The sequence below is a fragment of the Nipponia nippon genome, unplaced genomic scaffold, assembly GCF_047370975.1.
Source record: "Nipponia nippon isolate SJK-2023a ecotype South Korea unplaced genomic scaffold, ASM4737097v1 scaffold_5, whole genome shotgun sequence".
Taxonomy (NCBI): domain Eukaryota; kingdom Metazoa; phylum Chordata; class Aves; order Pelecaniformes; family Threskiornithidae; genus Nipponia; species Nipponia nippon.
Window position 1 is genome coordinate 82941192 of NW_028262369.1, and position 27582 is coordinate 82968773.

At 63.1% G+C, this 27582-nt stretch overlaps 1 protein-coding gene and 1 non-coding gene across 2 annotated transcripts; both read right to left on the reverse strand.

Annotated features, from left to right (window-relative positions):
* Window positions 1-1388: 1388 nt before the first annotated feature.
* On the reverse strand, window positions 1389-17454 carry WNT10A (Wnt family member 10A). Its single transcript, XM_087731754.1, has 4 exons — window positions 17257-17454; window positions 14132-14394; window positions 5798-6174; window positions 1389-1892 (listed from the first exon to the last, which is right to left on the reverse strand). Exons 1-4 carry the CDS (start codon window positions 17313-17315, stop codon window positions 1425-1427), a joined length of 1167 nt encoding a protein of 388 aa, XP_087587880.1. The 5' UTR covers window positions 17316-17454; the 3' UTR covers window positions 1389-1424.
* TRNAV-GAC (transfer RNA valine (anticodon GAC)) lies at window positions 3440-3512 on the reverse strand. The gene has a single exon. It is a non-coding gene; the product is annotated as a tRNA-Val (tRNA).
* Window positions 17455-27582: the final 10128 nt, after the last annotated feature.

A 27582-nucleotide genomic window follows, 5' to 3' on the forward strand; every position in this document is an offset into this window, starting at 1 on the left:
CAGAGCATCTGTCCCAGCTGACCCAGCTCCCCGCTGCCTGCAGGAGTGTTATGAAACGAGGACACGGAGCCGTTCCCTGCTGGGCCTGGGGCGCTCGCTTCCTTCCAGCCTGGTATTTTCCTTCTCGATCTTTTTTTTTTAATTCACTTTTTTTTTTTTTTTGCGTAGCCCCAAGGGGCGCGCAGCCGTGGGAGGAGCGGGGAAGTTATCAGCCAGGAGATACCAGCAGCATGATTCACCGCCTGGCCCCCGCAGGCTGCCACAGCCAGATGGGTGCCCTCTCCGCCACCACAGCGAGGTGCTGTTTGTGGACCCCCATCGCCTGGCCCATCCTCGCTGCCTTCCCCTCTCCCTGCTCTCTGGCCCCAGCATCCTTCCCTGGGAGCGCAGTGGGCAGAGGCGCAGCCCCCAGCCCCGGCACGGCCGTGGGCGTGGGGCCAACAGCCAGGATTCCTGCGGGATGGATGGGGTCCAGCATGCATCCAGATAGGCAAGAGCCTCCCAGCAGCCACCTTGCAAGGGCTTGGGGTGCCTGCGGGGGGTCCCCACCTCCTGCCAGTCTACAAACAGCTCCTAGGGCTGTTATGGGATGGCAGCAGAGCACCCGGGAAGAAAGTCTCGCACAAGTAGGTAGGCAGTACCGAGGGTCCCCCTCCATCCTTCTGGCACCCTGGAGGAGCAGAGAGCCCCGGGCAGCAGGAAGAGCAGGGTGCTGCACCCTGAAATACCCTGTGCTGTCTCTGATCCACTTTTATTCACAATCAGTCAGAAAATAACTTACCATACAATAACACAGGCACGCACAGCACAGGCCCAGGCACCCTCCCCTCCGGCTGCGATGCTACAGCCCAAGCCAGCCCAAGTTCTGCCCCAGCAGAGGCGAGCTCCAGCCTGGGGAGCTGTGCCCCCTCTCCAGCCCATGGGATGCTCCATCCCCATCCCGCTCAGAGCACAGCCTCACATGCGGCCAGAGGAACCTGTGCACAGTGCCAGTGTGTGTGTCCCCCCTCCCCTCCCACCCTGGGCTCCCCATGCCCTGCTGTCCCCCACCCCACCCTGACCCGTCCCGCTGGGTGCCAGCAGGCGCTCCCCCATCCCCGTGCCCACCCTCCGCCCCCCCGAGCGGTGCTGGTGTTGGCGGTCTGTACAACATGGCCGTGTGCTCCCCGGGGCCGGGAGCCTTGGTGCTCTTGTGCGGGGCCATCAGGCAGTGGGCAGCGGGCAGCCCTGCCCTCCCCGGGTGAACGACAAAGTGCTGATTTTGGAGGGTGCCGAGCATCTCCTCTCCTGCTCCCCTCGGAGTGGAGGGAAGCGGGTACCGTGGCTCCATCTCCCCCCCCAGCGCCGATCCCCGTCTCCCTCCCCCCCTGCGGGCAGGCGTGCTTGTCCCTGGCACCCTGGGGTGGGCACCCATCCCTGCCCGGCTACTTGCAGACGCTGACCCACTCGGTGATGCGACACTCCTCGCAGGCCACGAAGCAGCACCAGTGGAACTTGCAGTTGCAGCGCTCACTGCGGGTCTGCCGCAGGATGTTGTGCCCGCGGCCACAGCACAGGCTCTCGCAGTTGTCCATGCCCGGGCTGGTCTTGTTGCACAGGCGCCCTTGGGTGCCCAAGGAGTCCAGGGCCGGTTCCCGCTCGCAGAAGTCGGGTGACTTCTCAAAGTAAACCAGCTCGCTGATGCCGGCCCGGCGGCGATGCCGAGCGTGGCCCGGCTCCAGCTGCCCGGCGTTGCGGTTGTGGGGTCGGATGAGGGTGGCCCCGTAGAAGCGGTCCTTGAGCAGGGACCCCACCAGGCGAAACTCGGGCGTCACTTGCCAGCACGTCTTCAGCTGGCAGCTCCCCGAGGTGCCGTGGCATTTGCACTTCCTCCTCATGTTGTCCATCACCACCTGGGTGGGGAGGGAAGGGCAGGAGGGTTAGCACAGAGGAGACGGTTTTCGGGGGCCAGAGAAGCCATCATGGCTTTCTGTATGGGTTGGCACTATGGGAACACCACAGGATGGCGTGAGCAGCCATGAGAGTCCTGGAGCTGCAAAGCCAGCGAGGCTTCACCCTGCTTGCCACAGCAAGACCAGTGCCACACATCCACCCGCTGTGAGGGCCAGCCTGTGAGCTGGGCTGGGGCTTGCAAAGACTATCACAGGCTGACCCCCCACCCAGCGCCACGCTCCGGGGCTCAGGGGGAGCCCAGAGGACACCGTGGCCCTGCGCAAGGTCCCGTCCCACGATGCCAGCCCTGCCCGGCCGCCTGGCTTCATGCCTGACACGTGCTGCCTGTTCCTGCCCCCTCCCTGGGGGGGGGGACACACACATGTGCCTTGTGTTGGTAGGGGTGGGTAGTTTTTACTCCTTGTTTTCGAGTAAATCTCTCCATTGCTAAGCAGTTATGGTAATGAAGGCAGGTCAGGGAAACACACCTGGAGCTCAGGGCACACGGCAGAGAGGTCTGGGCTGGGCTGGAGTTTGGCTTTCATCCTGCTGAGAGTCCTGTCTCCTGCCGGGAACAGCCTCCACCTTGCAGGTAATGAGGTGCCCAGCCTCTCCGCCGTGCCTTGGGTGTGCCAGTTGGGAACACCAGATGCTCACCACTGTCCTTGCCACCATCCACAGGAACATGCTGGCACTGGGACCCCATCCTTTCCCACATACCCTCCCTGCTCCCTTGGCTGGACCAGGAAAAATCTACATATAGGGCTGTGGCTGGGATGGTCATCTCTGGGATGGAGGGGACATTGGCATGACAACTGGACAGGGGCTCATTTGGGGCTATGGCTGGTTGCAGCAGAGGCTGGAGAAGGCAGCATCTCTGTGCCATCTCCATCACCCAAGCCATCACTGCTGAGCATCTCGAGCCCCAGCACCCATCTATCCTTGCCCAGGGATGGCTTGTTATCCCTCCTACACGGGCAGCGCAGGGGGGACAGGACCCTGCCAGAGCTGGGAGACCCAAGAAGGACCCATCTGAGCCTCGGCCCCATGCTTTTGCCATCAGATCTCCTCCACGCACCCCTACCCGGCCACGTCCTTCCCCCGTCTCACAGACACCCAGGTTCAGCACATGCCTGGACTCGCTGGTGCTTTCTTTCGCACATTCCCAGCTCCTCCCAGACACGCTCATAAGAGCTTTATCGTAGGTCTTTGTTGTGAGGGTAATGGGTAGTTCCTGGCTGCCTTTCATCCTCTCTTGCTCTCTGATCTGACGGGTTAGGAGGACCTGCAAAAGCCTCTTGCACGCTTCTGCTGCTCCTCACTGGGGAACTTGCTCCCTCCCAGGGATGCAGGACACCCATTGTAGTCTTGAGTTGGAATAGGAAGCCCTATGGTTGCCCCGGGGCTTCCTATTCCAACTCAAGACCAAGGTGACCACTGCCACCATCAGAGGATGCTGCGAATCCCCTGCAGCTGCAATCCCCTCCCCAGGAAAAAAAGATCAGCGTGTTTCTGCCTGGTTTCGAACCAGGGACCTTCCGCGTGTCAGGCGAACGTGATAACCACTACACTACAGAAACCCACGTCCCATGGCTATTGGCTGTGGCCATCGGTGGGATTGTCACCTGCCCCTGGCATTGCAGGGTCTGAGCTGCGAACCAGGCTTATCCACGGACAGAGCACCCTTGGGACACACAGGGACTGTGGAGAGGATGCTCGGCATCAGCGAGATGCTGGATAGTCCTGGGTGCTGCAGCTGCTCAGTGCATGGAGAGGGATGGCACATGGCAGGGCACGGCACGGGGTGTGTGTGTCCATATCACCGCTCTGCTCAAGGGCTTCAAGCCTCGGGACTTGGAGGGGAGGACCACATTGCTGCTGCATCCAGCACAGCCACTCTTTTCCTGGGAAATCCCATCAGATTGCTCCTTATTACAGCAGAAAGATGGTCATAGGAGTGAGGAGGGCTTGGGTGGGTGTCGGACCCACAGCATTGCTAAAAGAGCAGGCGGGGAGCTGGAGAACCCATCCCCAGGCAATGTGGACAGCCAGGTCCAGCCCCAGCAATAAGCATGGCACCAACAGGCAAGGACCATACACAGCATCACCTCCTTGCTCCAAGGCATGGCACCCACAACCATCACAACCCAACCTGCAGACAGGCTCACACCCTCATCTCAACAGAGTCCCTGAGCTGGGCAGCCTATCCAGCCATTGCTTCCCCACCTGCACCGGTACCATCCGCTCCTTTAGGTCTTTGGTCCTCCTCTGCCTCTGCTTCCAGCTCCCAGGCTTCTTCCATCAGTCCAGCTCTTGTCTCTGAAGCCACATTGCCAGTCCTGTGCCTGCCTGCCCTTGGGGACAAGCAGACCCCAGGCATTTTTGCTGTTGCCAGATCCCACAGGCACTGCATGGTGACATCCCCCTGTGCAAATATTCCTCTCTCACCTTCACCTTTTGCAGGGGGCTGTGGAGCTTCCCTTGGGAAACGGGCAATATAGACCCCAAATTTCTGAGCACTGCCAAAAGTCCCAGTGGTTTGGGGCACGCAGAGCTAGAGGGGAGCCAGGATGAGCCCTGCAGCCAGAAGTGGAATGGGGGGGGTCTTGCCTGGCTTGGGGCAGAGCAGCCTGCAGAGGATTTAGCTGCCTAACGCTGAGTGAGCCTTCACCACACACAAGCAAACAAAGCCAAACAAGCAAAAAATTCTGGCTTTCCCCAGGCACTTACAGCTTGGCCAAACTGGGATGGTTTTTCAGGGTGGTAAAGCTCAGCTCCAGCACCAGGGCAGGGCACACATCAAGGTCCTGCTCTGCAGCGTCCCCATCTCACAGCTGGCTTTAAACATGCTCAAAGCAAGAAGCACATCCAAATGTCTGAGCCATCCCAGGGAAACACTCCCTGTGGAATTCTGATCTTTAATTACTTATTCCCACAGCCACTACACACCCCCCTGCGTGGCCCTGGCAGTGTGCGGTCAGGGTTTTTGGGACAAATGTCCCACTGGATCCATGGGGTGGCGTCTCCCCGGCACCTGCTGGGAGCAAAGCTGGGCAGGGAAATGCAGCCACCCTCCCAGCCCCTCCTGCCTGCATGCTGCTTCTCTCCAGTGTCAGGCTGCTTTTAAACATCAGCTTCCAGACAGAGCGAGCTACTAATTAGCACCTTTAACAAGACCTGACATCATGAGAATGGAGGGGAGGCTGCCCTGCTCGCCCAGGCAGGCTCCAGCACCCCCTTGGAGCCGGGGGGTGAGGCTGTGGGCTGTCACCTCTGCTCCCGAGGGGATGCTGCACTTCCCAGCTGGCACAGGCGCCCGCTGCCCGGCTCAGTCCCACTCACATCTGTCTCCTCAGGGCTCCGGCTCCCTCTCCGGGGGCAGAGCTGCAGCTGGGTGCTGCAGAGCCTGTGCCGTGTCCCCTCGCTGGCGACAGTGCATTGCAACACCTGCCTTCTCACACCATGCCAGTGACTTTCTCCTCCCTGACCACGGTTCCCTCGCACTGCAGCTGCCCAACACCAGTTCACCCAGTCCCTGAGTGGCAGGAGCTGCACTCGTTGCCGTGCCATCCCCGTAGCACTGCTGCAGCACAGGCAGGTGACAGTGGCCTGGGGAAGTGTCCCTTGGCAGGTGGACAGCAGCGATGCTTGGTGCCCTCCCCAGCAGAGATGCTCAGCAGCAGGGCTGCGCCACTGCCTTTGCTCCGGGCAAAACTGGGGAGAGGGGGTGCCTTGGGGGCAATCTCAGCCTCGCACACATGTCCCACCACAGCCAGCACAAGCCCCTCACAGCCCTCCCGTGTGTGTTCCGGGCACCTTGTCCCTGCCACCATCGCCCCGCACCCCTGCCCAGCACCCCGCTCACCTGCCGGCCCACGCGGTTGTTGTGCAGCCTCATGCGGGAGTGGATGTCCCTGTAGGTTTCCCGGGAATCGAGGAAATCCTTGGAAAACTTCTCCCCATAGTCCACGTCGGGGCTGCACCCTCCCCATTCCCAGGAGTCCTGGAGGCCGGGGGTCTCGGCCGGCATGTGCTCCATGTGCACCCCGTGCACCATGCCTTTGCCACGGTTCATGGCCTCCAGCTGGAGACGATGCAGCTTGCGCCGAAAAGCCTCCTCATCGCCCCGGCGCTTCTGGTCGCAGCCACAGGCCTGCAGCTTGCCGAGGGCACAGGCGTTGGAGACGGCGTGCACCACGCCGGCGGCCGCAATGGCGTAGGCGAAGGCGCTCTCCCGAAAGCCTGCGAGGAAGGAGAGAGGGGGGCTCAGGCTGGGCGGCATGACCCCCGCGGGGGCTGGATGAGCCCTGCATCATGCTGAGGTGCAGGCAGACAGAGGTTTGGCTTGTGCCTTGCTGGTCCTGATGCACCAGCTCCAATCTGGACCATGAGCGAATCCTCACTCGGTGCTCTCCAGCCCCATCCCCACCAGGACACGTTGCTGCCCTGAAGCCCAGCCCTGCCCTGGCTGGGACCCCAGCTCCCACCATCACCCTGCTTTCACGTCACCCTGGGAGATGCCACCGTGGCAGTGCTCAGGCATCAGCCTTATGGCTCTGATGGGAAAGGCAGTATCTCCTCCCTCCCCTCCACTCAGTTTCCCAGTACATTAAATATAATATTAAATATAATGCTGGCTGAGGAATACGGCTGAGGAATACTGCTGAGGAATGGGCCATTTCTGCTCACCCACAGGATGCAGGATCAGGCAATAGCAGGAGCAGGCAGCACTGCCTGTCCAGCTCCATCTGTCTGCACATACCCCCTCCCTCCCCAAGCCCCACCAGCTCCCGCAAGAAGCTCTAAATGTGATACCGCGTTGGAAAAATCGAGCATCCCTAGTTAGTTAGAGCATGCCATGACCGCACTGCGCGCTGCCAGGGCCGGCAGCTGGTTGTCGTTAAACGCCGGGGAGCGAGGACATCCACAAGTGTCATTAGCTGGGGATGAGGTGGACGGGGACAGGGACGGGTCCCATGGCAGGGGCTCTGCAGGGCTGCGAGCAGGGGCTGCCTGAGGGCTACTTGGCTTCACTGCAGCCAGCTGAAGAGCCTCCCCTACCTGGGAACTTCTATTTTATTTTAAATGCAAAGTAATATTTTTATTTGTGGTTCCCGGGCCAAGCAGGGAGCCCGCAGTGCCCTTTGCTTCAGTGAGCAGTGACCAGCCCCAGCACGATCAGGGGAAGGAGGGAGAGCCAGATGCTGTGACTTCACACGTGAATAAATAAATACTGGAGTTTGCCAGCTTCTCTCCCTCCGTTGGACAAGAGCAGCTTGATCAGCCCTGGCTTTGCTACGGCTGAACAGACGAGAGGTTTTGGGGTGTTTTCTCCAGCAGATCTGTGCCATCAAACAGGGGGCTTGGGTGAGTACCCCAAAGCACAGATCCAGGGCAGGGCTCTGCCAGCTCCCTGCCTGCACCGCGGAGCCACGAGAGGTGAGAGTACAACCGCTCCCCGCCGCCGTCGCCCGTCCTGGGCGATGCTCCCCATCACGCATGTCTCCTTAGTGGTTCGCTGCCGCCCGCTGAGCAAACGCTATGATCTTATTAAAGGGAAATGAAACGCAGCTCAGAAACCTGCATTTAAAGTCACGCTGCTCTTTTGTGTGTTAATTTGACACCGGTGCATTTAAAAAATTAACGAGGCACTGCTTAAAAGCCAGCGGGAGCCTCTCCCAGCTTCCCCTCGGTGTGGGACAAGCTTGCTCTCAGCCTGCCTCTTTCCATGCACAAGTTGAACAACATTTTTCAGCGGGCAGGTAATGGGGCTGCTGGTGCGTACGCTGCGCAGCCTCCCCGGGGAGAGCGCTGGCAGGCAGCGCCTGCAACACACCCACAGCACTGCTAGAGCAGGACAGCCCAAATCTGGGGAACTTCAGCCCCCAGGTGAGCGATGCAGGGTGGAGAACCAGCACAGGAAGGTCTCCAGGACCCCCAAATCCTCCCCATATCAGTTCTCCATCCCCGCAATCTGGGTCAGCTCCAGCCCTTCATGAGCCAAACCCGGGCACAGCATAAGAGCAGGGACTTGTCACTGCCACCCAGCTTGGCGTCCCCGGCGCCTCGTACAGCCAGTGCCTGGGGATGATGGCAGCAAACCCTCCACCATGACACTCTCCTCTCAGCCCTGCCTATCCGTTAGCCTCTTTCTCACACATTTCTCCAGCCTAACAAATAATTTCCCATGTGGCATCTCCTTAAAATCCCTTCTCGAGCCCAGACAGAAGCTCTACCCCACCCAGTCCGTCTAGCAAGCCTGTCTCCTTACAGGTAAAGAGGCCGGGTTCGTTTGGTACCCTCCATGGCTGGGAAACCCCTGGGGTCAAGCCCCAGCCCTCCTCCTTCCTCCATGCGTGAGCTGATGGATGAGGCACAGGTCCTTGCTCCTGGAGCTGCCGTCCCCCAGGCTGCGGGCAGGGGACAGGCTGGTCCCCCGGGACCTGACATCCCAGTACTCTGGGAGTCTTGTCCCCATCTCACTGTGGTCATTTCCCTGCTCAGTATCACTCTGCCTGGCCCCGCCACTCCTCCCTGCCTTCTCCCCTCCGCCCCTTGCCTGCTCTCATGGGGAGCTGTGAGCAACGGGGAGGAGGGGGCTAGGGCAGCAGCCGGGACTGCAGCAGCCATGCCAGCGTGGTTCTGCTTGGAGGTTCAGTTTACATTCCTTGCTTTACCCCGGCCACGCCAGAGCCTGGAGGATTGCAGCAAAGCAGCGAGCAACGTGGCTGCAGGCAACAACCACTGGCCTCGTGGGCTCGGTGAGGGTGGGAGCTTCCAGGAACCACAGCCAAGCGCGGCGTGTGGCAGCCGGCCCCGAGCCCTTCGGAGGGAGGCTCTCCAGCTGCCCCAGCCACCTAAGACCTCAGTGGTGATGTCTGAGTCACTAGATCCTTCCAGAGATCACAGAAGAGGTTGTAGCTGTGGGAGGTGTGAGGGGAAGTATTGCATCCTGCAGGGAAGAGGGAATGGAGGACACCACCCTGACACCACCGCCGGCATCCAGCATGCCAGGTACTTAAAGGACGGTGCTGGACAAGGAGGATGGATCTGAAATCTCGGCCCCAGGTCAGATCCCAAAGCAGCTTTCTTAGCAGGGGAAAATTTTCCCTGTCAAGGTGCACGCAGGAGATGGGGGGCCATTCCGCAGGACCCCAAGCCGCAGCTGGCACTGGCTCTGCCACGGATGCTGCTGTTTCTCCATCTCTCATGTGGATGCAGGACCAAGGCAACGGGCCTGGCTCAGGCACGGCTGTGGGCTCCATGGTCTGCTGGGGTAGGGAGAGCTGGAGTTGTGGCCTTCCTCCCACGGCTCACCATCGCACCCAGGCAGCGATGCCCTCCCAGCACCCACCACCATGGCACCCGGGTGGCATTGAGGGAGCAGGCGGGACAGCCTCGTCTGGGCACACTCCAGGGTACCCCAGGGATGCTCAGCTGCCCCCTCCATGGGCAGCACCCCCCATAATGCCAGCAACACGTCGCCCCGGCCCCTCTGGCTGGCAAGGCGGAGGAGAGCTTCTCCTGCCATGGCCAGTCCCGACATGCCGCCTCTCCCCCAGCCCCGCTCCCTCCCCTCTCCCTAATTAAACTGCAGGTGAACCTGCCAGGGTCTGGCCCAGCGCCAGGCGCTGAACGCCTCCCTGCAGATCCCAACTTGCCTCCCTGCACCTCCTTGAGTGTGCTGGGGACAGCCCGCAGCCCTCGCTCCCTATCCGCCCACGACGCTCTGAGCCGGCAGCCCTCGCCGCTCTGCGGGCTGCAGGGAGCCCAGCTCAGCCCCGCACCTCCAGGATGCTGCCCCGTCCCCAGGGTCTCACTTGCCACCATCAGCTGGGGGAAGGTCCAGGGGATGGGGGCACCCACAGGGATGCAGCTGAGCATCTGAAGCACTCATGTGCGCTTTGGAGCCAGGTGGGCAAAGCCCTTGGCTTGCCTGGGGGTACCGAAAACGCTGCCAGCAGCCCAGCTGCAGCTGCACTGGGCCAGGCGCTGCGGTCTGCGGGCACCAGAGCTTGGCTGGGGCTCTGCAGACCCGAGCGCTGGGGTCCTGAGCTCGTCAGCATCTCCCTGGATAGCCGTAACAGCACCTGCCTCCCTCTCCGCATGGCAAAGCCTCCCCAAACTCCAGCTCGTAGCTGGCTGGGCCCCAGCACCTGGCGTTTCCAGCCTTGCAGGGAGTTCCCCCCTCCTTGCTGTATGAAATCAAGGTTTGGCTGTGGCCACGCAGACCCCTTGGCACCAAGGAGCCCTTCTAAGGAGGGCACAGGGCATGCAAGCATCACCCGTTCCTCCAAAGGCTGCAGGAGGAACAGTGGGATGCTGCACTCCGGAGCCATGTCCCCTCCAGCCACACACCCTCAGGGGCCTCTGAGGACACCCATCCCCTCCGTGGGGGTCCTGTTTCTTTCAGACCTCCATATAGATGGGGTTGGGGTGAGCAAAGGGGAATGCTCAGGGAAGAGGGATCCTTCAGCACACTTCAGGCAGGCCCTGCCCGGCAGCCAGACAGTCCCAGCCCTACTGGCATCGCACCCACCCCTGGGTGCACACGTACCAGACAAGGACAAGGGCTCGGTGACCCACCACCATCCGCAGCTTCGTTTTTGGCTTTGGAACCCAAGCATGATTCAGCTCAGCCTAGCCACACAGTGCCCGGCAGCCCATAGATGCTACAGGGGGGCCACATACCGGGGGCAACAGGCCACCCTCTCCAGTGAGGTGGACACAATCACACTGCTCACCCTCGGAGCAGGGGCAGGGGACCTGTCTCAGTTACTAGTGCAGATGCAGCCACCTGCCTCCACCTCACTGCTCCATCCTCCTACATCTGCCCCTGGGGCCAGGAGAGGATGTCTCTGCCGGCACTTGGAGGGAGAAGGAGGGACAGCAGAGAGGGATGGGACCAGGGACAGGACTGGAGGGTGCTGGCAGGGGTGACAGTGCCAGGGAACGGGCAGGAGGGTGGCGAGGATGTAGGCAGCCAGCTGAGGAGCCAGGGAGGACAGGAGGAGGATTTGCAATGGCAACGCTGAGCCTGGATGCACGTGGAGGGGATGTGGGCCAAGGAGGACGGGGGGTGCAGATGGCACTGGAGGCTCAGCAAGGGGTACAAGGGACACCCAACACCCCAAAAGGGTGCAGCACCAAAAAACGAAACCGGAAAAACCCACAGCCCATGGGGGTGTCTGAAAAACAAAAAGAGGCTCTGTGAGAGCAGGGATGGTAAATCCCTGGGCACCCCCTCTGCTCACCCTCCACTAACCTGTTGTGCCTCGTGGCCGCTGTGCCCTGCACCCCAGGGAGGGCTGCATCTCCCTGCCGCATCCAGCAGGTCTGTGCTCTGCCCAGGATGCTGTCAGGATCCCTGTCCCCAGCTATGCTGCCCAGAAGCCCTGCCAGATTCTCAGCCCTCTCCAATTTGAAGCCTCCCTGCTCCTTCCCGGCTCCCCAGGGCTTGCACTCAAACTTCTGGAATCAGATCAGTGGGATGGGGAGACAGGCACTCATTTGCCACGGTCCCCTGCTCTGTCCCCAGGGGATGAGTCCCCCAGCTCCACCAAGTGCCTGGATGGCGGGCAGAGCATGGGACAGGCACCGGTGCTGCACCCCGGACGGCTCAGCCCGCAATGAGGAAGATGCGAGAGATGCAGGAGGACGGGGCGGAGGTGGGGAGCGGAGCCAAGCGGGGAGAGCGGGAGGGAGAAGACAGCTACAAATAATTTAAAGTGAGATTCACGCATGGCTGAACTGATGGCAGAAGAAGTGGGAAAAGGAATGAAAGATTAAAGGGGTCTGTCACTTCGGGTTACAAACAATGATCCTACAAGCACGTTGTGTTCCCAGGCATGGCAAGGATGGGGCAGGGCGCAGAGCAGAGACCCAGTCCCCGGGGGTCAGATGCATTAATGCCTGCGGCATGGAGCCTGCACCCCTCGCTTCCACCGCTCGCCTCTCCTCTGGCTCCGGGCTCAGGAGATGCACCCAGCATCCCTGCTCTGATGGCTGTGTCCATAACAGCTGCAAGGCGCAGCTCAGAACTCCAGCTCCATTATGGAGGGACACGAGTCAGCTGGAAGTGGGCCAGGGCACCAACCTCAAGGCTTGCTCCATGCCAGAACGGCTCGGAGCAACCACATGGGATGGCCTGGGTGCTCGGGGCTCACCCTGCACCCTCTGCTGCCAAAACAGGAGTGCCACGAGGTGCCCATCTGCTCTGCTGCTCCAGCCCTACCTCCATCCTTTCCTGGTGCTGGGTGCTGGGTCTCCATCCCAGGGAATGGGATCCCACCAGTGCTGGGAGCCTGGGCTGAGCCATGCCCAAGAGCCCAGGACTGGGGCAAGAGTCCAGGGGCTGCGGGAGCCCCCACACCCATCGGTCACAGCCCTGACAGCGGTAAGGGCTGTGGTGGCACCTGAGACACAAGTGACCTGCAAGTCACTGCCCACCACCAGACCTGGTGGGCTGAGGGAGGGATGCAGAAGGTCAACGGTCTCTGCTGCTGGAGCTTCTCTCCCAGCCTGGTGGGACCCGGAGCAGGGAAGCTCGCCTGGGTGTGTGAGCGACTTGAGCCAGCAAGTCGGTGTCTCCTGCCGCCCGAGGAGACTAGAAGTGAACTGCATTCCTCAGAGGACCTGGAAATACCTCGATGCTTATCAGGGCTGACGTCCCCACCCTCCCTGCCAGGCCCTAACCTGGGCCCTGCTCGTGAAGGGAAGAGACACTGCCCTTCTCCAGGCACCAGCGGCCGCTCCACAGCAGGACCACAGACCTGATGCCAGGCGTGCTCCAAGGTAGCATCCCCTCCAGCAAGGCTTTGCCCATCTGCCCTGGACATGAGGGACCTCCCGGCACCGAAATGTTCTGTGCTCCCCTCTCCAGCCATCTCCCCACTGCTACAGCTGCCTGGAGGCTCCTGCATCCCCTCAAAGGCATGTAAGCCTCAAGCTGCCAACCTCTCCTCTCTGAGACTCTCCTCGCAGTCCCAGGGAGAGACGTTGCAGGGTGTGGAAGGATGTTTTGGAAAGAGGGAGACAGAGGCACCTGTCTGCTGGGCACCAGGCTAGGGAGGCTCCTAAAGCGGGTAGGTGAGCAGCATCTTTGGTAGTTTTCTCCTTCCTCAGGAGCTAGAGGAGCGATGCGTTTGCTGGGCACCTTCCCTGCCCTCAGCACCCTGCCTGCCTGCCACTGGCACCACACAGTTCTCTCCTGCCCACAGCCTGGGGCAACGGGACCTTCGGCGTGTGCCAAGGCCCAGGCTTCAAGAAGGGTACTTAGGTGAGAAGATAGATGCAAGTCCTACAGAAGGTCCTATCGGGTCACAACCCTGCTGTGCACTGTGCAGGGCAGCCCCTCTGCACACCTAGAGTCCGCTCCTGAGGGAAAGAGTATCGACCCGGGAGGCTCTGATAGATGCAGAGCAGGCCATGCCTGCGAGGAGACAAGGAGACCCTGGCACCAGCGCTCAGCAGACTGTGGAGGGCTAGGAGAGCTCTCCCAGCAGCGCAGGTGGGGGCTCTTTGGGCAGGCGAGCTCCCAGGACAGCCTGTCTCCCTGCCCCTCCCCGTGCCACCATGCTCCACCATGCTCCAGGGTCCCACAAAACAGAGAGCCCTCAGCTCTCTGCACTGGGGAGCCAACACAAAGGCAGGACGCCAGGGTGATGGGCTCACAGATCTACATCCCATTAGCTAGGGGCATTTCTGCTCACCATCATGCATTGAAACACCATCCCCAGAGCAGGAACGAGCCAAGATGCTCACTGCATCCACCAAACCGAATCCCAAAGCACATCATCCACCTTCAGACCCACCAGCTGTGCTGCACACCCATGGCACGGCTCCAAACACCAGCCTACACCGCACGGAGGGAAGATGCCAGCAAGCAGTGGGGCCTGGAAGGAGCCTTGGGAGCAGCTGGGGCTGGGCAGGGAGGAGCAGCTCAGGACAAGGGCCAGCGTAGGTACAAAGGTGCATGGAGAAGAGCCCAGCTTTGCCACTGTGCAGTGCTGCTTGGTCTGAGAGACCCTAAGGTTTCTCAGGCTCTGTCTGCCTTCATCCATGGGGATGCTGAAGAGCTGGCCTGTTCCCCTGGGCCAGGGAAGAGCTGTGCAGGGGCTCATGGGGAGCCTATGAGGGCTCCTGAGAGCAGAGGCTGGGCAGAGGAAGAGGAAGAGGAGGGAGACCGTCCAGCCCTTACCTCTGCTAAAGATGATGCTCTCGTAGGGGATCTTGTTCTTGGTCTCGAGGCTGGAGCAGTTCCAGCGCTGGTCCCGGAACTGGTGCTGGCACTCATGGATGGCAATCTGGATGCCCTGGATGGCCGAGGCGGTGACGTCGGGGTGGCGCACGCACACCTCCAGCTGCCGCCGTGTCAGCCCCGGCAGGGTCAGGCACACCGTGTTGGCGTTCAGCACCGGCTCCGACGGCAGCTTCAGGCCCAGGATCTCATTGGAGCAGGAGCTGGGAGGGAAAGGGAAATGCATGAGCTTGGAGCAAGCAATGTGCCACCCGCTCCGCTCCCTTTCCCTTCGGGGAGGGGGAAGAGCTAGGGGGGGGACACATGGGGAGGGGAGATGCTCCTCAACTCACACTGTGCCCACTGCTTATAGAGAAGGCTGGGAAACCCCTGGGCACAATGGCAGCTCAGCCAGGCAGAGATGCCCCAGCAGCACTGGGGCTGCAATCCTCTCCAGCCATGTCGGCACAGCCTGGACACCCTGGCAGTCCGTGCCCAGCGGCAACCAAATTTGGCCCTGCTGCCTCTGGAGCCCAGCATCTCCTGGGGCTGCACTCCCTCTGTGTGCTCCCCCAGGGATCTCCCGCCCTGGCCATGCAGTGCAGACTCAGGCACAGACTGCCCCTGCTTGCCTTCCCCAGAGAGCATGGGTTTCCCCCTGGGAGAATCCAGAGACCCCTGAGCAGGAGATCCATCCCAGGTCCAGCTCCATCCCTGTTGCTGGCTGATCCCCTCCCTGCATCTCCTGTATCCCCCTGGCACTGCTGCTCCTCACAAGGGAGGTAACCGGAGGGACCAGCCTTTTCCTGCCACCTCGGCTGGGAAATCCGGAACCAAGCACCCTGCCAAACAACCCTCAAGCTCCCAGCAACAATCCCAAATCCACTGTCACATCCTAGCCCCACCGGACCTGATGCCTGCCACCACAGAAGCACAAGAGACCAGCAGATGGATGGGTGCAAGGGGAGGCACACGGTCTGTGGCGGCGGTGCAAGTACTTACACAAGGAGAGATGTTGCCTGGGGAAACAGGGAGGTAGATGGAGCGTGGGGAGATGGACAAAGCCTGTCCAGAGAGAGGTGCCTGGAGCTAAGACAGTGCTACACAGGACAGACGGATGCAGAGAGGGAGATGGAAGCGGAGCAAGTGTCTGCCCAGCTCCAGGGAATGGCTTGAAGGATCCTGGGATCCACAGTGTCCAAGCAGAGGAGCAGCAGGCAAAGCGAGCAGTAGGCAGCGGGATGCTCAGGAGCATCCTGCAGCTTGCAGCAGGGTCCACTAGGAGCTCAGCACCACCCCGCTCCTTGCTCAGGACAGCTCGGTCCCTGCTGAGAGCCCTCTCCAGGCAGGGCTCCCTCTTCCCCGGGACCGCCAAGAGCTGGGTCCCTGGGAGGAGCAGGGAGCTGGACCCTTTTGAGCCTTGATTAGAGAAATGAGATTTGGAGGAGGATGCTGGAGGAAGGACTGCAGCTGCCTTATGGAGCAGCCAGGTGTTGGGGAGAAGGGTTACTCCCCCTTCGTTCCCCCAAATCCTGCGAGCCTGGTGCAGGTACACAGACAGAAGCAGCTCCTGGGGACCTGGGACTGACTTCCCCAGCTCAGCGCTCACCCAGCTCTGGAGGAAGGGCTCACTCAGCCCCAGGGTCCCTGCTGAATCACAGCTTGCTCACGGGGGAAGGGGAGCTGTCAGGGTCAGGCTGCTGCTTTCTCCAGCTTCCCAAGGGTGTTTATATCCACCCCCTTCCACGGGTGACATGTGGGTCTGCCCCAGTGCAAATACTCAGTGACTCTAGCAGGGAGACTCGGGGTGGGGAGGAGCAGAGAGAAGGAGAGCAGAAAGGGGTGCATCCCTCCAAAGCCCCTACACAAGAGGGGAAACCCTCTGCCCAGCTCCTGCGCTCATTCACGCTGTTGAAGCAGGAGAGGAGACGAGAACCAGGTCCACAGCTACCATCATCCCCAAGCCCAGCAGCTCCTGCCCCAGGCACTACTGGGACCTAGTCCTCTGCCTGTCCTGAGCCAGCCATGATGCCTGTCACCTCCTCCCAGGGCATCCCGGGGGGGCTGTTACGGTCCTTCTCCCCACTGCACAGCAGGGAAACTGAGGCAGAGGCCCTTATCTAGCACCCCAGAGAGCGGAGGGCAGGTCCTTCTGCCTCTTGCTGCACGCAGGGCTCAGGGGGGCCAGGGACCGGCAAGGAGCTGTCACTGTCACGCTCCCTAGGAGGACACAGCGCTCCCCCCCAGCTCTCTTCCCCCTTGAAATCTGGATTTAAACTTGATTTCACGGTGACAAGCCCCCAGGTCACAGGCTGCAGCGGCTGCTGCTTTAATTAATACAAGTCCCAACGTTAACAAATTATATTTAAAGGGGCTGAAGGGAGGGGGAAGGGCGGGGGACCCCCCCCCACTCACACCAGCACCAGGGTTAACCCCTGGCTGCCCGCAGCCCACAAATTTGGGAGCGGGCGGAGGGGAGCTGCCAGCCACTCGGGGGAGATGGAGACGGACAGGGGTGGTGAGTGTTGGGGGGCCTTTTTCTGGAAGGCAGGCGGCCCCCTCTTACCCCGCTCGCCTTCGGGATCGCTGGAGCAGAGGGGGACGCAGGTGGATCCCCCGCCCCGGTGCGGAGCCCAAAGGCACCCATCCCGTGGGCACCGTCCCCCGCGACAGTGGCATCCCCGCCGGCATCCCCCTCTGGCCTCCGCGGTGCCCCCCCGGCAGCGAGGCCCGTCCTCCGCCCGAGGAGAGCGGGGAAACTGAGGCAGGCAAGGGCGGGCGCTGGGGCGGCTCCGGCCGGGGAGGAAACGGGACAGCCTCCCGGAGCGGGGGGGAGCCGCGCATCCCCGCCGGGACGGGGGGGGGAAAGGCGGGGATGGGGGGGCAGCGGCCCTGACAGCGCCCTGAGCGGGGGGCTGCAGCCGTGCGGGGCCGGGCCGGGGCGGCGGGACCCCCCCCCCCCCCGGAGCCCCCCGGGCAGCCCGCCCCCCCCGGTGCGGGGCTGGGCGCGGCGGCTTCCCGGCGCCCTCCCCGCGGGGCCGGGGCGCTCGGCGGCGGCGGCGGGGCCGGGGGGGAGCAGCTCCTACCTGGGTACCCAGAGGCTGAGCAGCAGCGAGCAGAGTCCGTGGGCCAGGGCCGGGCGCATCTTCGCTGGGGCAGCGGCTGTGCGGGCTGCGGGCGGGCGGGCGCCTTTGGGGCAGGGGCGGCGGGGCTCGGCGCTGCTCTCTGCCCGCTTTGTTTGTTGTGGGTTGTTTGCTTGTTTGTGTTTTCCCCTCTCCTCCCTCTCACTGGCTCCCTGCGCGCCGGGGCTCGGCTCGCCGGGGCGGCTCTGCCATCCTCCCGGGATGCCCCCCCCGCCTCCCGCCGCCCCGGCGCCCGCCGAGCCCGGCGAGGGCTGCGCGCCCCCCGCCCTGCCCGCCGCCGCCCCGCCGCGCTCAGCCCCCCGGCTCAGCCCCCCATGGCGGGACGCGCCGGGGGGCCGGGGGGGGCCTGGGCCCGCGGGGCGCGCTCCCCCGCCGCTCCCCAGGGCGCCCCGGGGCTCCGGGGCCGCGGCGGGCGTGGGCAGGGCTCGCCGGGCGAGCGGCGCTGCGGCTCCCGCGGGGCCCGCAGGCACATGGGGAGCCGCGGCCCCCCCGCCGCCCCCCGCCGCCGGTGTCGCCGGGCCGCCGGCGGAGCGGGCAGGGTCGCGGCCGGAGCGCCCCGGCAGCGCTGGGCGCGGAGCGGCGGCGGCGGCGGCTCTGCCTGGGATCGCGCTGCGCCGAGCATTACTCAGCGCCCGGAGCCCGAGTCCCGACACGTCCAGACAGGAGCCCGCGGGGGAAGGACGGGGCAGAGGGTGGCAGCGGGGCGGGGAGCCGGCGTGTCGCACGCAGCCTGCCGGGGAGGGAGCGGGCGGCGGGGGGGCGAGCGCCGGCCGGGGGGAGCGGGCGCGGGGGGGCGTGGGGTGGGCACGGCGCGGGGGAGTGTGCACGGGGAGTAGAGGGGGTGTGGGGGGAGCGGGCGCGGCGTGGGGAGGGTGCACGGGGAGTCGGGGGAGCGTGCGCGGCGTGGGGGAGCGGGCGCGCTGCGTGGGGTGAAGTGGAGAAGTGCGTGCGGCGGGTGCGCGCGGCGTGGAGGAGCGCGCACAGGGAGCAGGGTGAGCGCGCGCGGCGTGGGGGAGCACGCGTGGCGTGGGGTGAGCGCGTGCGGCGTGGGGATTGAGCGTGGCGAGGGCCGGGCGCACCTGGCGTGGGGGCGAGCACGCACGGCGTGGTGGGGGGGGTGGGCGTGCGTGGAGCGGGAGAACGTTCGTGGGGACTTGGGGGAGCACGCACAGGGCGTGGGGCAGGGCGCTGCGGCCATGGGGTGAGCGCGCACGGGGTGGAGGAGCGTGCAGGGAGTGCGGGGTGAGTGTGCACAGTGCGGGTGAGCATGCATGGCGTGGGAGAAGTATAGGCGGCGCGGGTGAATGTGCACAGCAGGAGCGTGCTCAGAGTGTGGGTGACTGCACAGGGTGCGGGGTGATTGTGCATGGCATGGGTGCGTGTGCATGGAGAAAGTGAGCGGTGAGGGTGAGCGTGCATGGAGTGCGGGGTGACTGTGCGCAGCCTGGTGTGAGCGTGCGTGGGGTGTGGGGTGAGTGCGGGCAGTGTGGGTGAGCGTGGGCAGTGTGGATTGAGTGTGCTTGGGGCATAGGGTGAATATGCAGGGTGTAGGATGAGTGTGCGTGGTGTGGGTAAGCGTCCGCGGGGTATGGAGAGAGTGTGCACGGTGCGGGGAGTGAGTGTGCGTGCAGAGGGTAAATACACGGGGCATGGAGTGAGCGTGCTCATGGAGAAGGGTGCTCGCAGCGTGGGATATGTGGGGGGTATGAGGAATGGGGATGAGTGTGCCCGCGGTGTGGGGGGTGCACAGGACACTGGGGGTGCACAGGGGTATCGGGATACGTGCATGGGGGCTGGGGGTGCCTGGCATGAGCTGAGGGTTTGCAGGAAAGTGTCCCTGCTGGTGTGAGGCACGTGGGTGCTTGTCTGTGTGCACAGGGGTGTGAGCGTGAATGGCACGTGCTGGGGGTGTGACTGTGTGTGGGCACAGAGTGTGGCCACGTACAGCCCGTGGAGGCACTGAGCCCATTTTGGGTTCCCCCAACCCAGGGCTGGGGCCAGGAAAGCAGCGCCGTAAGGCCGATGCCTTTGGAGGAGCGGCAGCCGTGGCTCTGGCTTCCCTCGACGTGGCCACTGAGCGCTCCCTGCCTCAGTTTCCCCACGAGCCCTCCTGGGCTGGGCACCCAGGTTGTGCCTGTCTCCTTGGCACCATCACCCAATGCTCGGGTACCCCTTTCACTCGTGGGGTCCCGCTGCGTAGGGGTCTCCCATCTGGAAGCTGTGCGGTGGTCTTGCAGGCTGTCCCTGTGTCCTGGTGCTGCTCCCTTGGGGACAGGAGAGTGGCCCTGGGAAAGACGAGGGTAACTCAGCGAGCACCATCTGCCCCAATGCAGCCCCTTCCTGGCCATGGGGACACTTGGTGTCCCCTGAGTTTGGGTCCCCACCCTGGGGCTAGGGGGGCTCCTCTTGGGTGCTGGTGGCTGGGAGGGAGCAGGCGGTGCCCCCGCAGCTCCCCGGTGTCCCCAGCCACCGCAGCCCACGCCACGCTGGTGTTCGCGCCGTAAACAGCCGGGCGGCAGCTGGCAAAGCACTCTCCCCCCGGGCGGGCACCACGCGTCTCCGCGCCGGCAGAGCAGCGCTGGTGGGGGCTGCCAGCACCGCTTGCGTGTCGGTTCCTGTTTGCACCAGGGAGGAAAATGCATTTCCTTTGGGAAATGAGTTACAATCTGGGGTTGGGCCCGAAGGCTGTGCTGTGCCCCCTGGGGACTCTGGGTGCAGGGGGGTGGCATCCCCACTGAGGTCCCTTTTTCAGTCCTGGGGGTGCTGACTGTTCTGCCCACAGCTCCACTCCCGAGCTGCGGGCAGGTGGGAGAACTGGCATGGGGCCGGCATCTACCCTCCAACTTCCCTGCCCACACAGCTTGGCAGGAGTGGGGTTTGCAGACCCTTCTGTCCCTGAGTGCAGAGAGGTCCCTTGCACAGCATCCCCTCAGCATCACTGCTCCCACATAGCTGCTGCCCTCCTGAATACCCCCAGCACCCAGCGGGCGATGTGGGGTGTCCCACAGGAGTTTGGTAGTGATGTCAGGACCCACCCCAGCCACCCTGCTGCCATAGGATGCTTGTCCTCTTGCTGCAGGCTTTGGCTGATGGGAGGTTCGGTGTCAGGGCTGGGCAGAGAACACCGGGGGACTTGGAGGGGTGGCGCTCACTGGACCCCGATGTAGAGGCCACTGCTCCTGACCGCCCCACCTCCTCCCACCCAAGACCCAGCTCATGTGCTCTGTTTCCCTTCTGCACCCCAGTACAGGCTGATTGGACCAGTAGTACCTTAGTAGCTGGGGACAGACAGGGGAGCAGCCCCCTCTGCCAGGCAGCACCCTGTCTCGGGTGTCCCCAGCAGGTCGTCACCACCTCCTGCTTTCTCAGGCCACCCCAGGGGTTACACCCAGGCATGCACTGCCCTTGACCTGGAACCACCGGCAGGTGTCCTGGGGGCTCCTTTTGGGGGTCCCCTGGCAAAAGCGGGGCTCCTTCCCACCTGGAGGCAACTCCTGCAGCTCCGGGGACCCTGGCACCCAGGCTCTGGGAGCGCAGATGTTTGTGTGTTCGTTAGGATCTTGCGCACAAATAAATGTGAAGGCAAATCAGAGGGGAAACGCTTTCATCCTCCTCCAGCCCTTAATGACATAATCGCCTCCAAGAGCGGGTGTCTCACTCGCACGCTCCTGCTGACTTGGGGAGGAGGCCGGCCGCTGCGTCCCACCATCTCAGCGCTCAGAGCAGGGACAGGCGGGGAGGACCTGTTCCCTCATGTCCCAGCAACGTCCCGGGGCTGAAGAAGAGCCAGGTGAGCCCTTTGCTCCAGCCTTTCTTCTGCGTCACACCGGCAAAGCCCTTAAGCACAAGATTAAGCATCTGTTGTGGCACGGGGAACTGGGGGCCTACGGGACAGGATCTGGCCCCTCTGAGCAGGGATGGGTGCAGGCAGGCATGCGAGGCTGGTGGAGGATGCTCTGGTCCTGATGGGAGCGTCAAGGCTCAGGGCAAAAGTTGGGCCTTCTGTGAGCACCGCAACTGTCCTTGTCACTGCTGCAGCCCTCCGGTTGGGGACACAGGGCCACGGGGCCATGGGATGTGCCACTTCCCAGCTTCTCTCCCATCTCCAGCACCCCTCAGCAGCCCCATGCTCTGCAGGGGCCAGCCAGGGATGTGGGAAGCACTCAGAGCTGGCATGAGGGGTGTTGCTCCCCAGAGCCAGGGTGGGAAAGGTGATGGGGGGTCCCTGGCACAGGGCACCATGGGCATGCCGCTGGGAGCTTCCATGTCCAGGCCAAAGCACCCAGGCAGTTCCCATCCTTCAGCAGCTTATGTGGTGCCCCAGCATGTGCTTTGTGCAGGGGACCAGGAAGCATCCATCCCTCTTCCTCTCCATCCTCCCTTCCCTCCATCCTTCTAGCCCTCTGCCCCTCCATCCCTCTAACCATCCCTACACCCCACATTCTCCTGCCTAGCCCCCGGGCTGACTGCACTTTCCCTGCTCCTTTCCACTTCCCTCTTGCAGGAGCAGGTCCTCCCAGCACCCCACGCCACAGGCTCCACACCCCCAGGAGAATGGGGCTGGCTCTTCTGTTGTCATCTCCATCATCCCTTTCCAGCACCTCTCCATGCAGCCCATGGCTCGCTGGCTCCGTTCCCCCCTTCCCTCCTGGCAGATGCCCTCCCTTAGCCCCTTCTGCCTTGGGATAAGCAACTTGCAAGCCCTGTGCCCTGGGCAGTCATGCGATGGTTTTCATAGGCACTGGATGGAGGGTCTCTGGCATCTCCATGGAGCAGTAGGTCATCTCTCTGGGGCTTTGGGATGTCCAAGGATGACCACCTAGAGACCCACAGCAGGGAAGGCAGGGGTCAAGGTCTACGTGCTGTGTCATGCTGCTCCCACTTGATCTCACAGACTGGCTGCAGGCCTGCGGATGGGACTGGGGGACAGCACAGGGAGAAAACAGCCTGCTCCAGCCAAGCACAGTCCTGGCCATGGAGGGGCTGATGGCCCCCGGGACCACCAGGTCCAGCCAGTCTGTGCCGGATGGGGCAGCTCTGCTAACATAGAGCAGGGGTGCAGGGGGAAGCACTGGGGAACCCCAAAGCATAGTGGAGCAGGAGGATGGGCAGAGATGGAGAAGCACCAGGACAGACACTCAGTCTGATGCCACTGGGACCTGGAGGCCAGAGGGGAAGGGTGCTGGGAGCTGCATGGCTTGCAGTCTGCAGCAGGGCATGCAAGCTGGTGAGGAGGAGGAGGAAGGAGAGGTTCGCTGGGAGCCCATGCAGCCAGCCACTCATGTAGCCTTTGCCATCCTGCAGCACGGCTCTCCTCGCTCCCCTGCCCGGCAGCACCCACGGGACCGGAGCAACGGCTGCGTGAGTCAGGGCTGGGCGTGGGGTCAGGGCGACCCTGCCTTTTGCGGCAGCATTAGTCACTGTGCCAAGCTGCCCCAGCCCGGCAGCCCCGGAGCCCCCAGCATCGCTGCCCTCCCACTGGCTCACACCCCACGACCTGCCCCAGTCTGCTCGCCGTGACTCAGGAGCCAACCGCACGGCCACCCGGCCGGCCCGGCCAGTCCTCCTGGCTGCCCGGGGCTGGGGCGCTGGCAGGGCCCAGGGCAGCAGGTGCACGCCAGCCCCAGCATCGGCACTCGGCCACGCTGCCCCTCGCGTTGGGGTGGAGAGGCAGGATCTGGCCGCTTTCAGCCATCCCCAGAATCATCCTTGCAGTGAGGCAGAGCTCCCCTCCTCATCCTCTTCCCACCACGCAGCAGTGGGTGCTACAGTGGCGGCAGGGTGCAGGGAAGGGGCTGAGGCCCCGCCGTGGGTACCATCCTGTGGGAGCCTCGAATGCCGGGGCTGGGGCAGGCCCCCACCAACGCTGCATCCCCTACACTGCAGGGACTGGCTGTGCAGGGGGACGTTGCATGGCAGAGCAGCCTCCCAGCTGGTTGGAGTGCTGGTAAGACCGGGATGGGGGATCCCAGCCCTTGCACTGCCTCTGGCAAGGAGAGCGCATCCCCAAAGGGCCAGTCCGCCAGCTGAGGCGGTGGGGAGGTGGCTGGATCAGGACTGGCCAAGCACATCTGTGCGGCACTGCCACAGGCACCTCTCCCCTGCAGGGAGGGATGCACGGCCCCCGGGATGCGCGGAGGGTACTGGTCCCCATGCGGGGAGAGCAGGTTATGGAGTCGCCTCAGCAGCCCCTTCTCCCACGGCTCCCTGCTCGGGGGGTGTGCATAGTCAGAGCCCCCTCCCCAGAGAGGGAGGGTGGCTGCTGCCTTCATTACAGGGTGAGTAACGAGGCCGTGGGAGTGGAGGAGATTTGGTAGTTAAAAACAGGACCCATGGGGGGGGGGGGGGGGGCGTCTCTGTGGTGGCCCTCTGCTGGGGGGTGCTGAGGGGTGCCCTGGGGGGGCCCCAGCTCTCTGCCAGCATCCAGAGCCCACCACCCTCGCAGATGTTGCTTAGTGTGCACCACGCTGGCGTGGCCAGCCCTGGCGTGTCGGGGCTGCACGGCCAGAGCAGGGGCTGGGCACCAGAGAGGATCAAGGAAGGGAAGGCTGGGGGACACAGGGCCCTCACACTCACAGGCAGCATCCCCAAACGGCATGCCTGGGGGTCCTTGCGCACCCCATCTCCTGCCTGTTGAGGGCTCGTGCCCACTGTCTGCACCCTGCTTTGGGTGTCGCGGGTCCCAGCTCATCCCCTTGCCTGGGTGCTGGGAGATGCTGCAGCAGGGCTGGCCTGGCCCCCCCTCAGCAGCCGCCCCCCCCCAGCCCCTGCGTGCACCAAAGCCATCCCAGGAACAGGGCAGAGCTGGGAGCAGGGGCTGGGGTGGGTCAGCAGAGCCCCCGCAGCAGGCAGGGATGAGTCGGACCCTCCTGGGCAGGTCAGGGTGGATGTGACCCCATGGCTGCATGGGTGCCATCTGTCACTGGGAGCTGGAGTGGGGACAGAGGAGGACAGTTGCAGGCAGCTCCCTGGAGGGAGCAGCAGAGCCCAGAGAAGGAGAGTTAAAGGCCTCCTGGGAGAGCAGGGCTGGGCAGGCAGGAGCCCTGGCCAGGACCCAGCTCCGGCTGGCAGCCCCCTGCTCAGCACCCAGCAGGGAGCAGGCAGAGAGACCACAACCACGAGAAAGGGGTTTCTCGGAGGTTTCAGGTGCTGCTGTCCGAGCCTTCCCTCGGCTGAGCTAGTATCTGGGTTTCTCAGCCTCCCCCTCATAGGCCTGACTGCGTTACTCCAAACTTTCCTAAAAAGCTTCTTTTTTTGGTAAAAACATTCTATTTTTGGTCTCAGTCCAGAAGGATTTTTTTTTTCAAGTTTGATTGAATTAATCTGTCCGTCTGTTTTCAACTTGGGCAATTGAAGGGAAAATTGTGCTCTTCCCATTTGAGAAAAAAAAATAAAATTAAGCCATTAATGTTACAGAGGTTTGGGATTCTTTTTTTTTTTTAACCCAAATATTATAAACTTCCTTTTTTTCCCTTGGGAAGATCCTGCGAGTTTTGCAATGTAAACTGCCCGGCACCAGGGATCTGGGCTACACACACACATGTACGGCTACGCCCCCAGACTCCGCAGCTACACGTGGCACCCCCACGGCCACCCTTGTGCACCCCTGGCTCACACCAGCCCCCCAGAGCTGGGTCCTGCCTGAGCACTGCCCCCAAGAGCATGGGGCCAAGAGTTTGTGGGGGGTATTGGGGGGCTCATACATACTCAAATGCACACTCCCATCCGCTTTCTCCCGAGTACAATCGCACGCACCCCCAAACGCATACACCCTCATGCACTCAGGTCCCCACGTACAGCTCCCCAAGCACAGCCGCCTGCACACCCCGTGCACACCCACAGTCATGCAGCCCCACGCGCATTCCCCCATGCACACCCCGATATGCTCCGTACCGTGCCCTCCCATACACACCCCCATGCAAACTCCCTGGACATCCCCATGCCCCCCGCACCATGCCCACCCCCCCCCCCATACACCCCCCATGGTTCCCATGCACACACACACCCAAACACCCCCATGCACCCCCCCATACTCACTCTACATGTTCCCCACGCACCCCTCCATCCCCCCCATGCCCCCCATGCCCACTCCCCCTGTTTCCCACGTACCCCCCATACACACTCCCCCGTTCCCCACACACGCGTCCATCCCGTCCCATGCCCCCCCCATGCCCACTCCCCCGTTCCCCACGCACCCCTCCACCCCCCCATGACCCCCCCGGGACCCCTCCGTGTCCCCCCCCGCCGTCCCGTGCCGCAGCGCCCCCTGGCGGCCGCCCGCCGCCACACCGGCCGCCCCGCCCCGCATCCCGGGTTGCCATGGCGACGGCGGGGATGCTGCACAGCCCACCCCACACCCCCCGGGCTGGGAGCTGCGGGCTCTTGAGGGGATTCAGAGGCCTCCTAGGGGTCTGGAGAGCTGGGGGGGACTTCTAGGAATCTGGCGGGCTGCCGGGGCACTGCTGGGCTCTGGGGGGCTGCTAGGGGGACGAGGGGCTCCTGGGGACTGCTGGCTGTTTCTAGGAGTCCGGGATGGGGTCCTAGCAGATGGGCAGCTCTTGGGAATATCCTGGAGGTCTGAGGAGCTGGGAGGACTGCTAGGGGGCTGGGGAGCTGGGAGATTGCTAGGGGCCTCTGCTGTCTGTTCAGCACTCTGCAGGCCACCGGGCCAGATCCAGACCCTGCCTGGCTCCCAGCATCACCTGCCTATGCCAGGGCCTCTCCTGGCTACCAAGGGAATGGATTTGGCTCTGCCAGCTCAGGGCCAGCAGGGAGCAGTGGCAGGGAGTTGGCAGCCCCCACAAGAGCTAACCCTCCTCCACAGTTGGGCAGGGCACTTGGAGATAGCCTGGAGGTGCAGAGGAGTCACCACACAATCAGTGGCTATGTGCCTCTCTCCAAGTGAAACCCCTTGCCTCTGCACTAGCTCCATTTTCCAGCTTCTTCCTCCTCCACATTTTTGGCTTTTGTGGTCTCCAGCCTTCAGAAGCTGTGATTTGGGACAATGGCAGAGAGGACACAGGTCAGATCCCCTACTGACAAGAACTACCTGTCTTTCCCAGGGTTTATCCATGATCCAGACCTCCAGAGCCATGTCCATGCAGCCAAGAGCATGAAAGCAGCCCATTGTGGGGAAACCGAGGCAGACTCCAGAGAAGGAGCTTGCTGAAGGTCAGAGCTGGGACGGAGCTCTACCGGGCTCAACCCATGCACTCCGACATCTCACAGATAGATTCAGAATCACCCAGTATACCTGGCCTCGGCCTGGGATGGCTCTGGAGGAGAGCAGGGGTGACCCAAAGTTTCCCAGGACCTGCCTGAACTGAGCTTCCCTGATGGGCAGCCCAGGGCTTGAGATGTGCTCCGGTGTTTCTAATTCAAAGGGACCTGTTCAGCTTACGAAAAGTCCCCACATCTCCCAGCACACAGACCCTGCATCTCTACAGCTCCCTTCCTGCAGGGCCCTCCTGCAGCCACGCATGTCCTCCCTGTCCCAGACACACCTGCACAAACACAGTAAGACACGTGCAAACAAACATGCTCGCACACAGGCGTACATGGGGACAGTGTTACCGGCACACAGACACTGACAATTTGCCGTGTATTCATAGACATGCATGAAGACACGCAGGCCAACTTGTTTGCACACCCACGAAGGGCTCACGCATGGTGATGGGTGTGCACACAAGCTCACATGCACGCATACAGTCATGAACGTGTGTAGACGTGTTACCTGTGCACGCATGCACACGCACACCAAGCTGCTTGCATGCACAGGTACCTTCACCCCCACCCACCCAGCCCCGCTCACACCCACCCATGTGTTCCCACAGGCGGGCGCGTGGCTGGGAGTTCCCGGGAGCCCCGTGTGCCTCCCCTCTGTGGGCAAGCCAGGAGGGAATTTCCAGCTCCAAAGCTGTAGCTGACAGATTTAGAGGTTCCCGCCCCAGCACTCGCTGGGCCAAGTTAATGGTTCACCAGCACCCTGCTTCCCCTGCCCTTCCCCGCTGGCTGCCTGGGGGTGGGCGAGGAGGGACCCACTGGTGGGCATCACCAGCACCCCGCTGCAGCTCCCCTGGCCTTGCAGTGTGCCCAGTGCTGCGAGCTCCGCTCCTGCCCTGCCTGGCAGTACCCAGCGCTCAGGGCATGCCCCGTCTCAGCTGAAAGCCCTTTTGCAGAGCAGTGGACGGGCAAAGCCCCCGTGCCCTGCATTGCTACAGCATGGAGGGCAGGCACGGGAGTGTGGACCTCTCTGCCCAGTGTGGCATT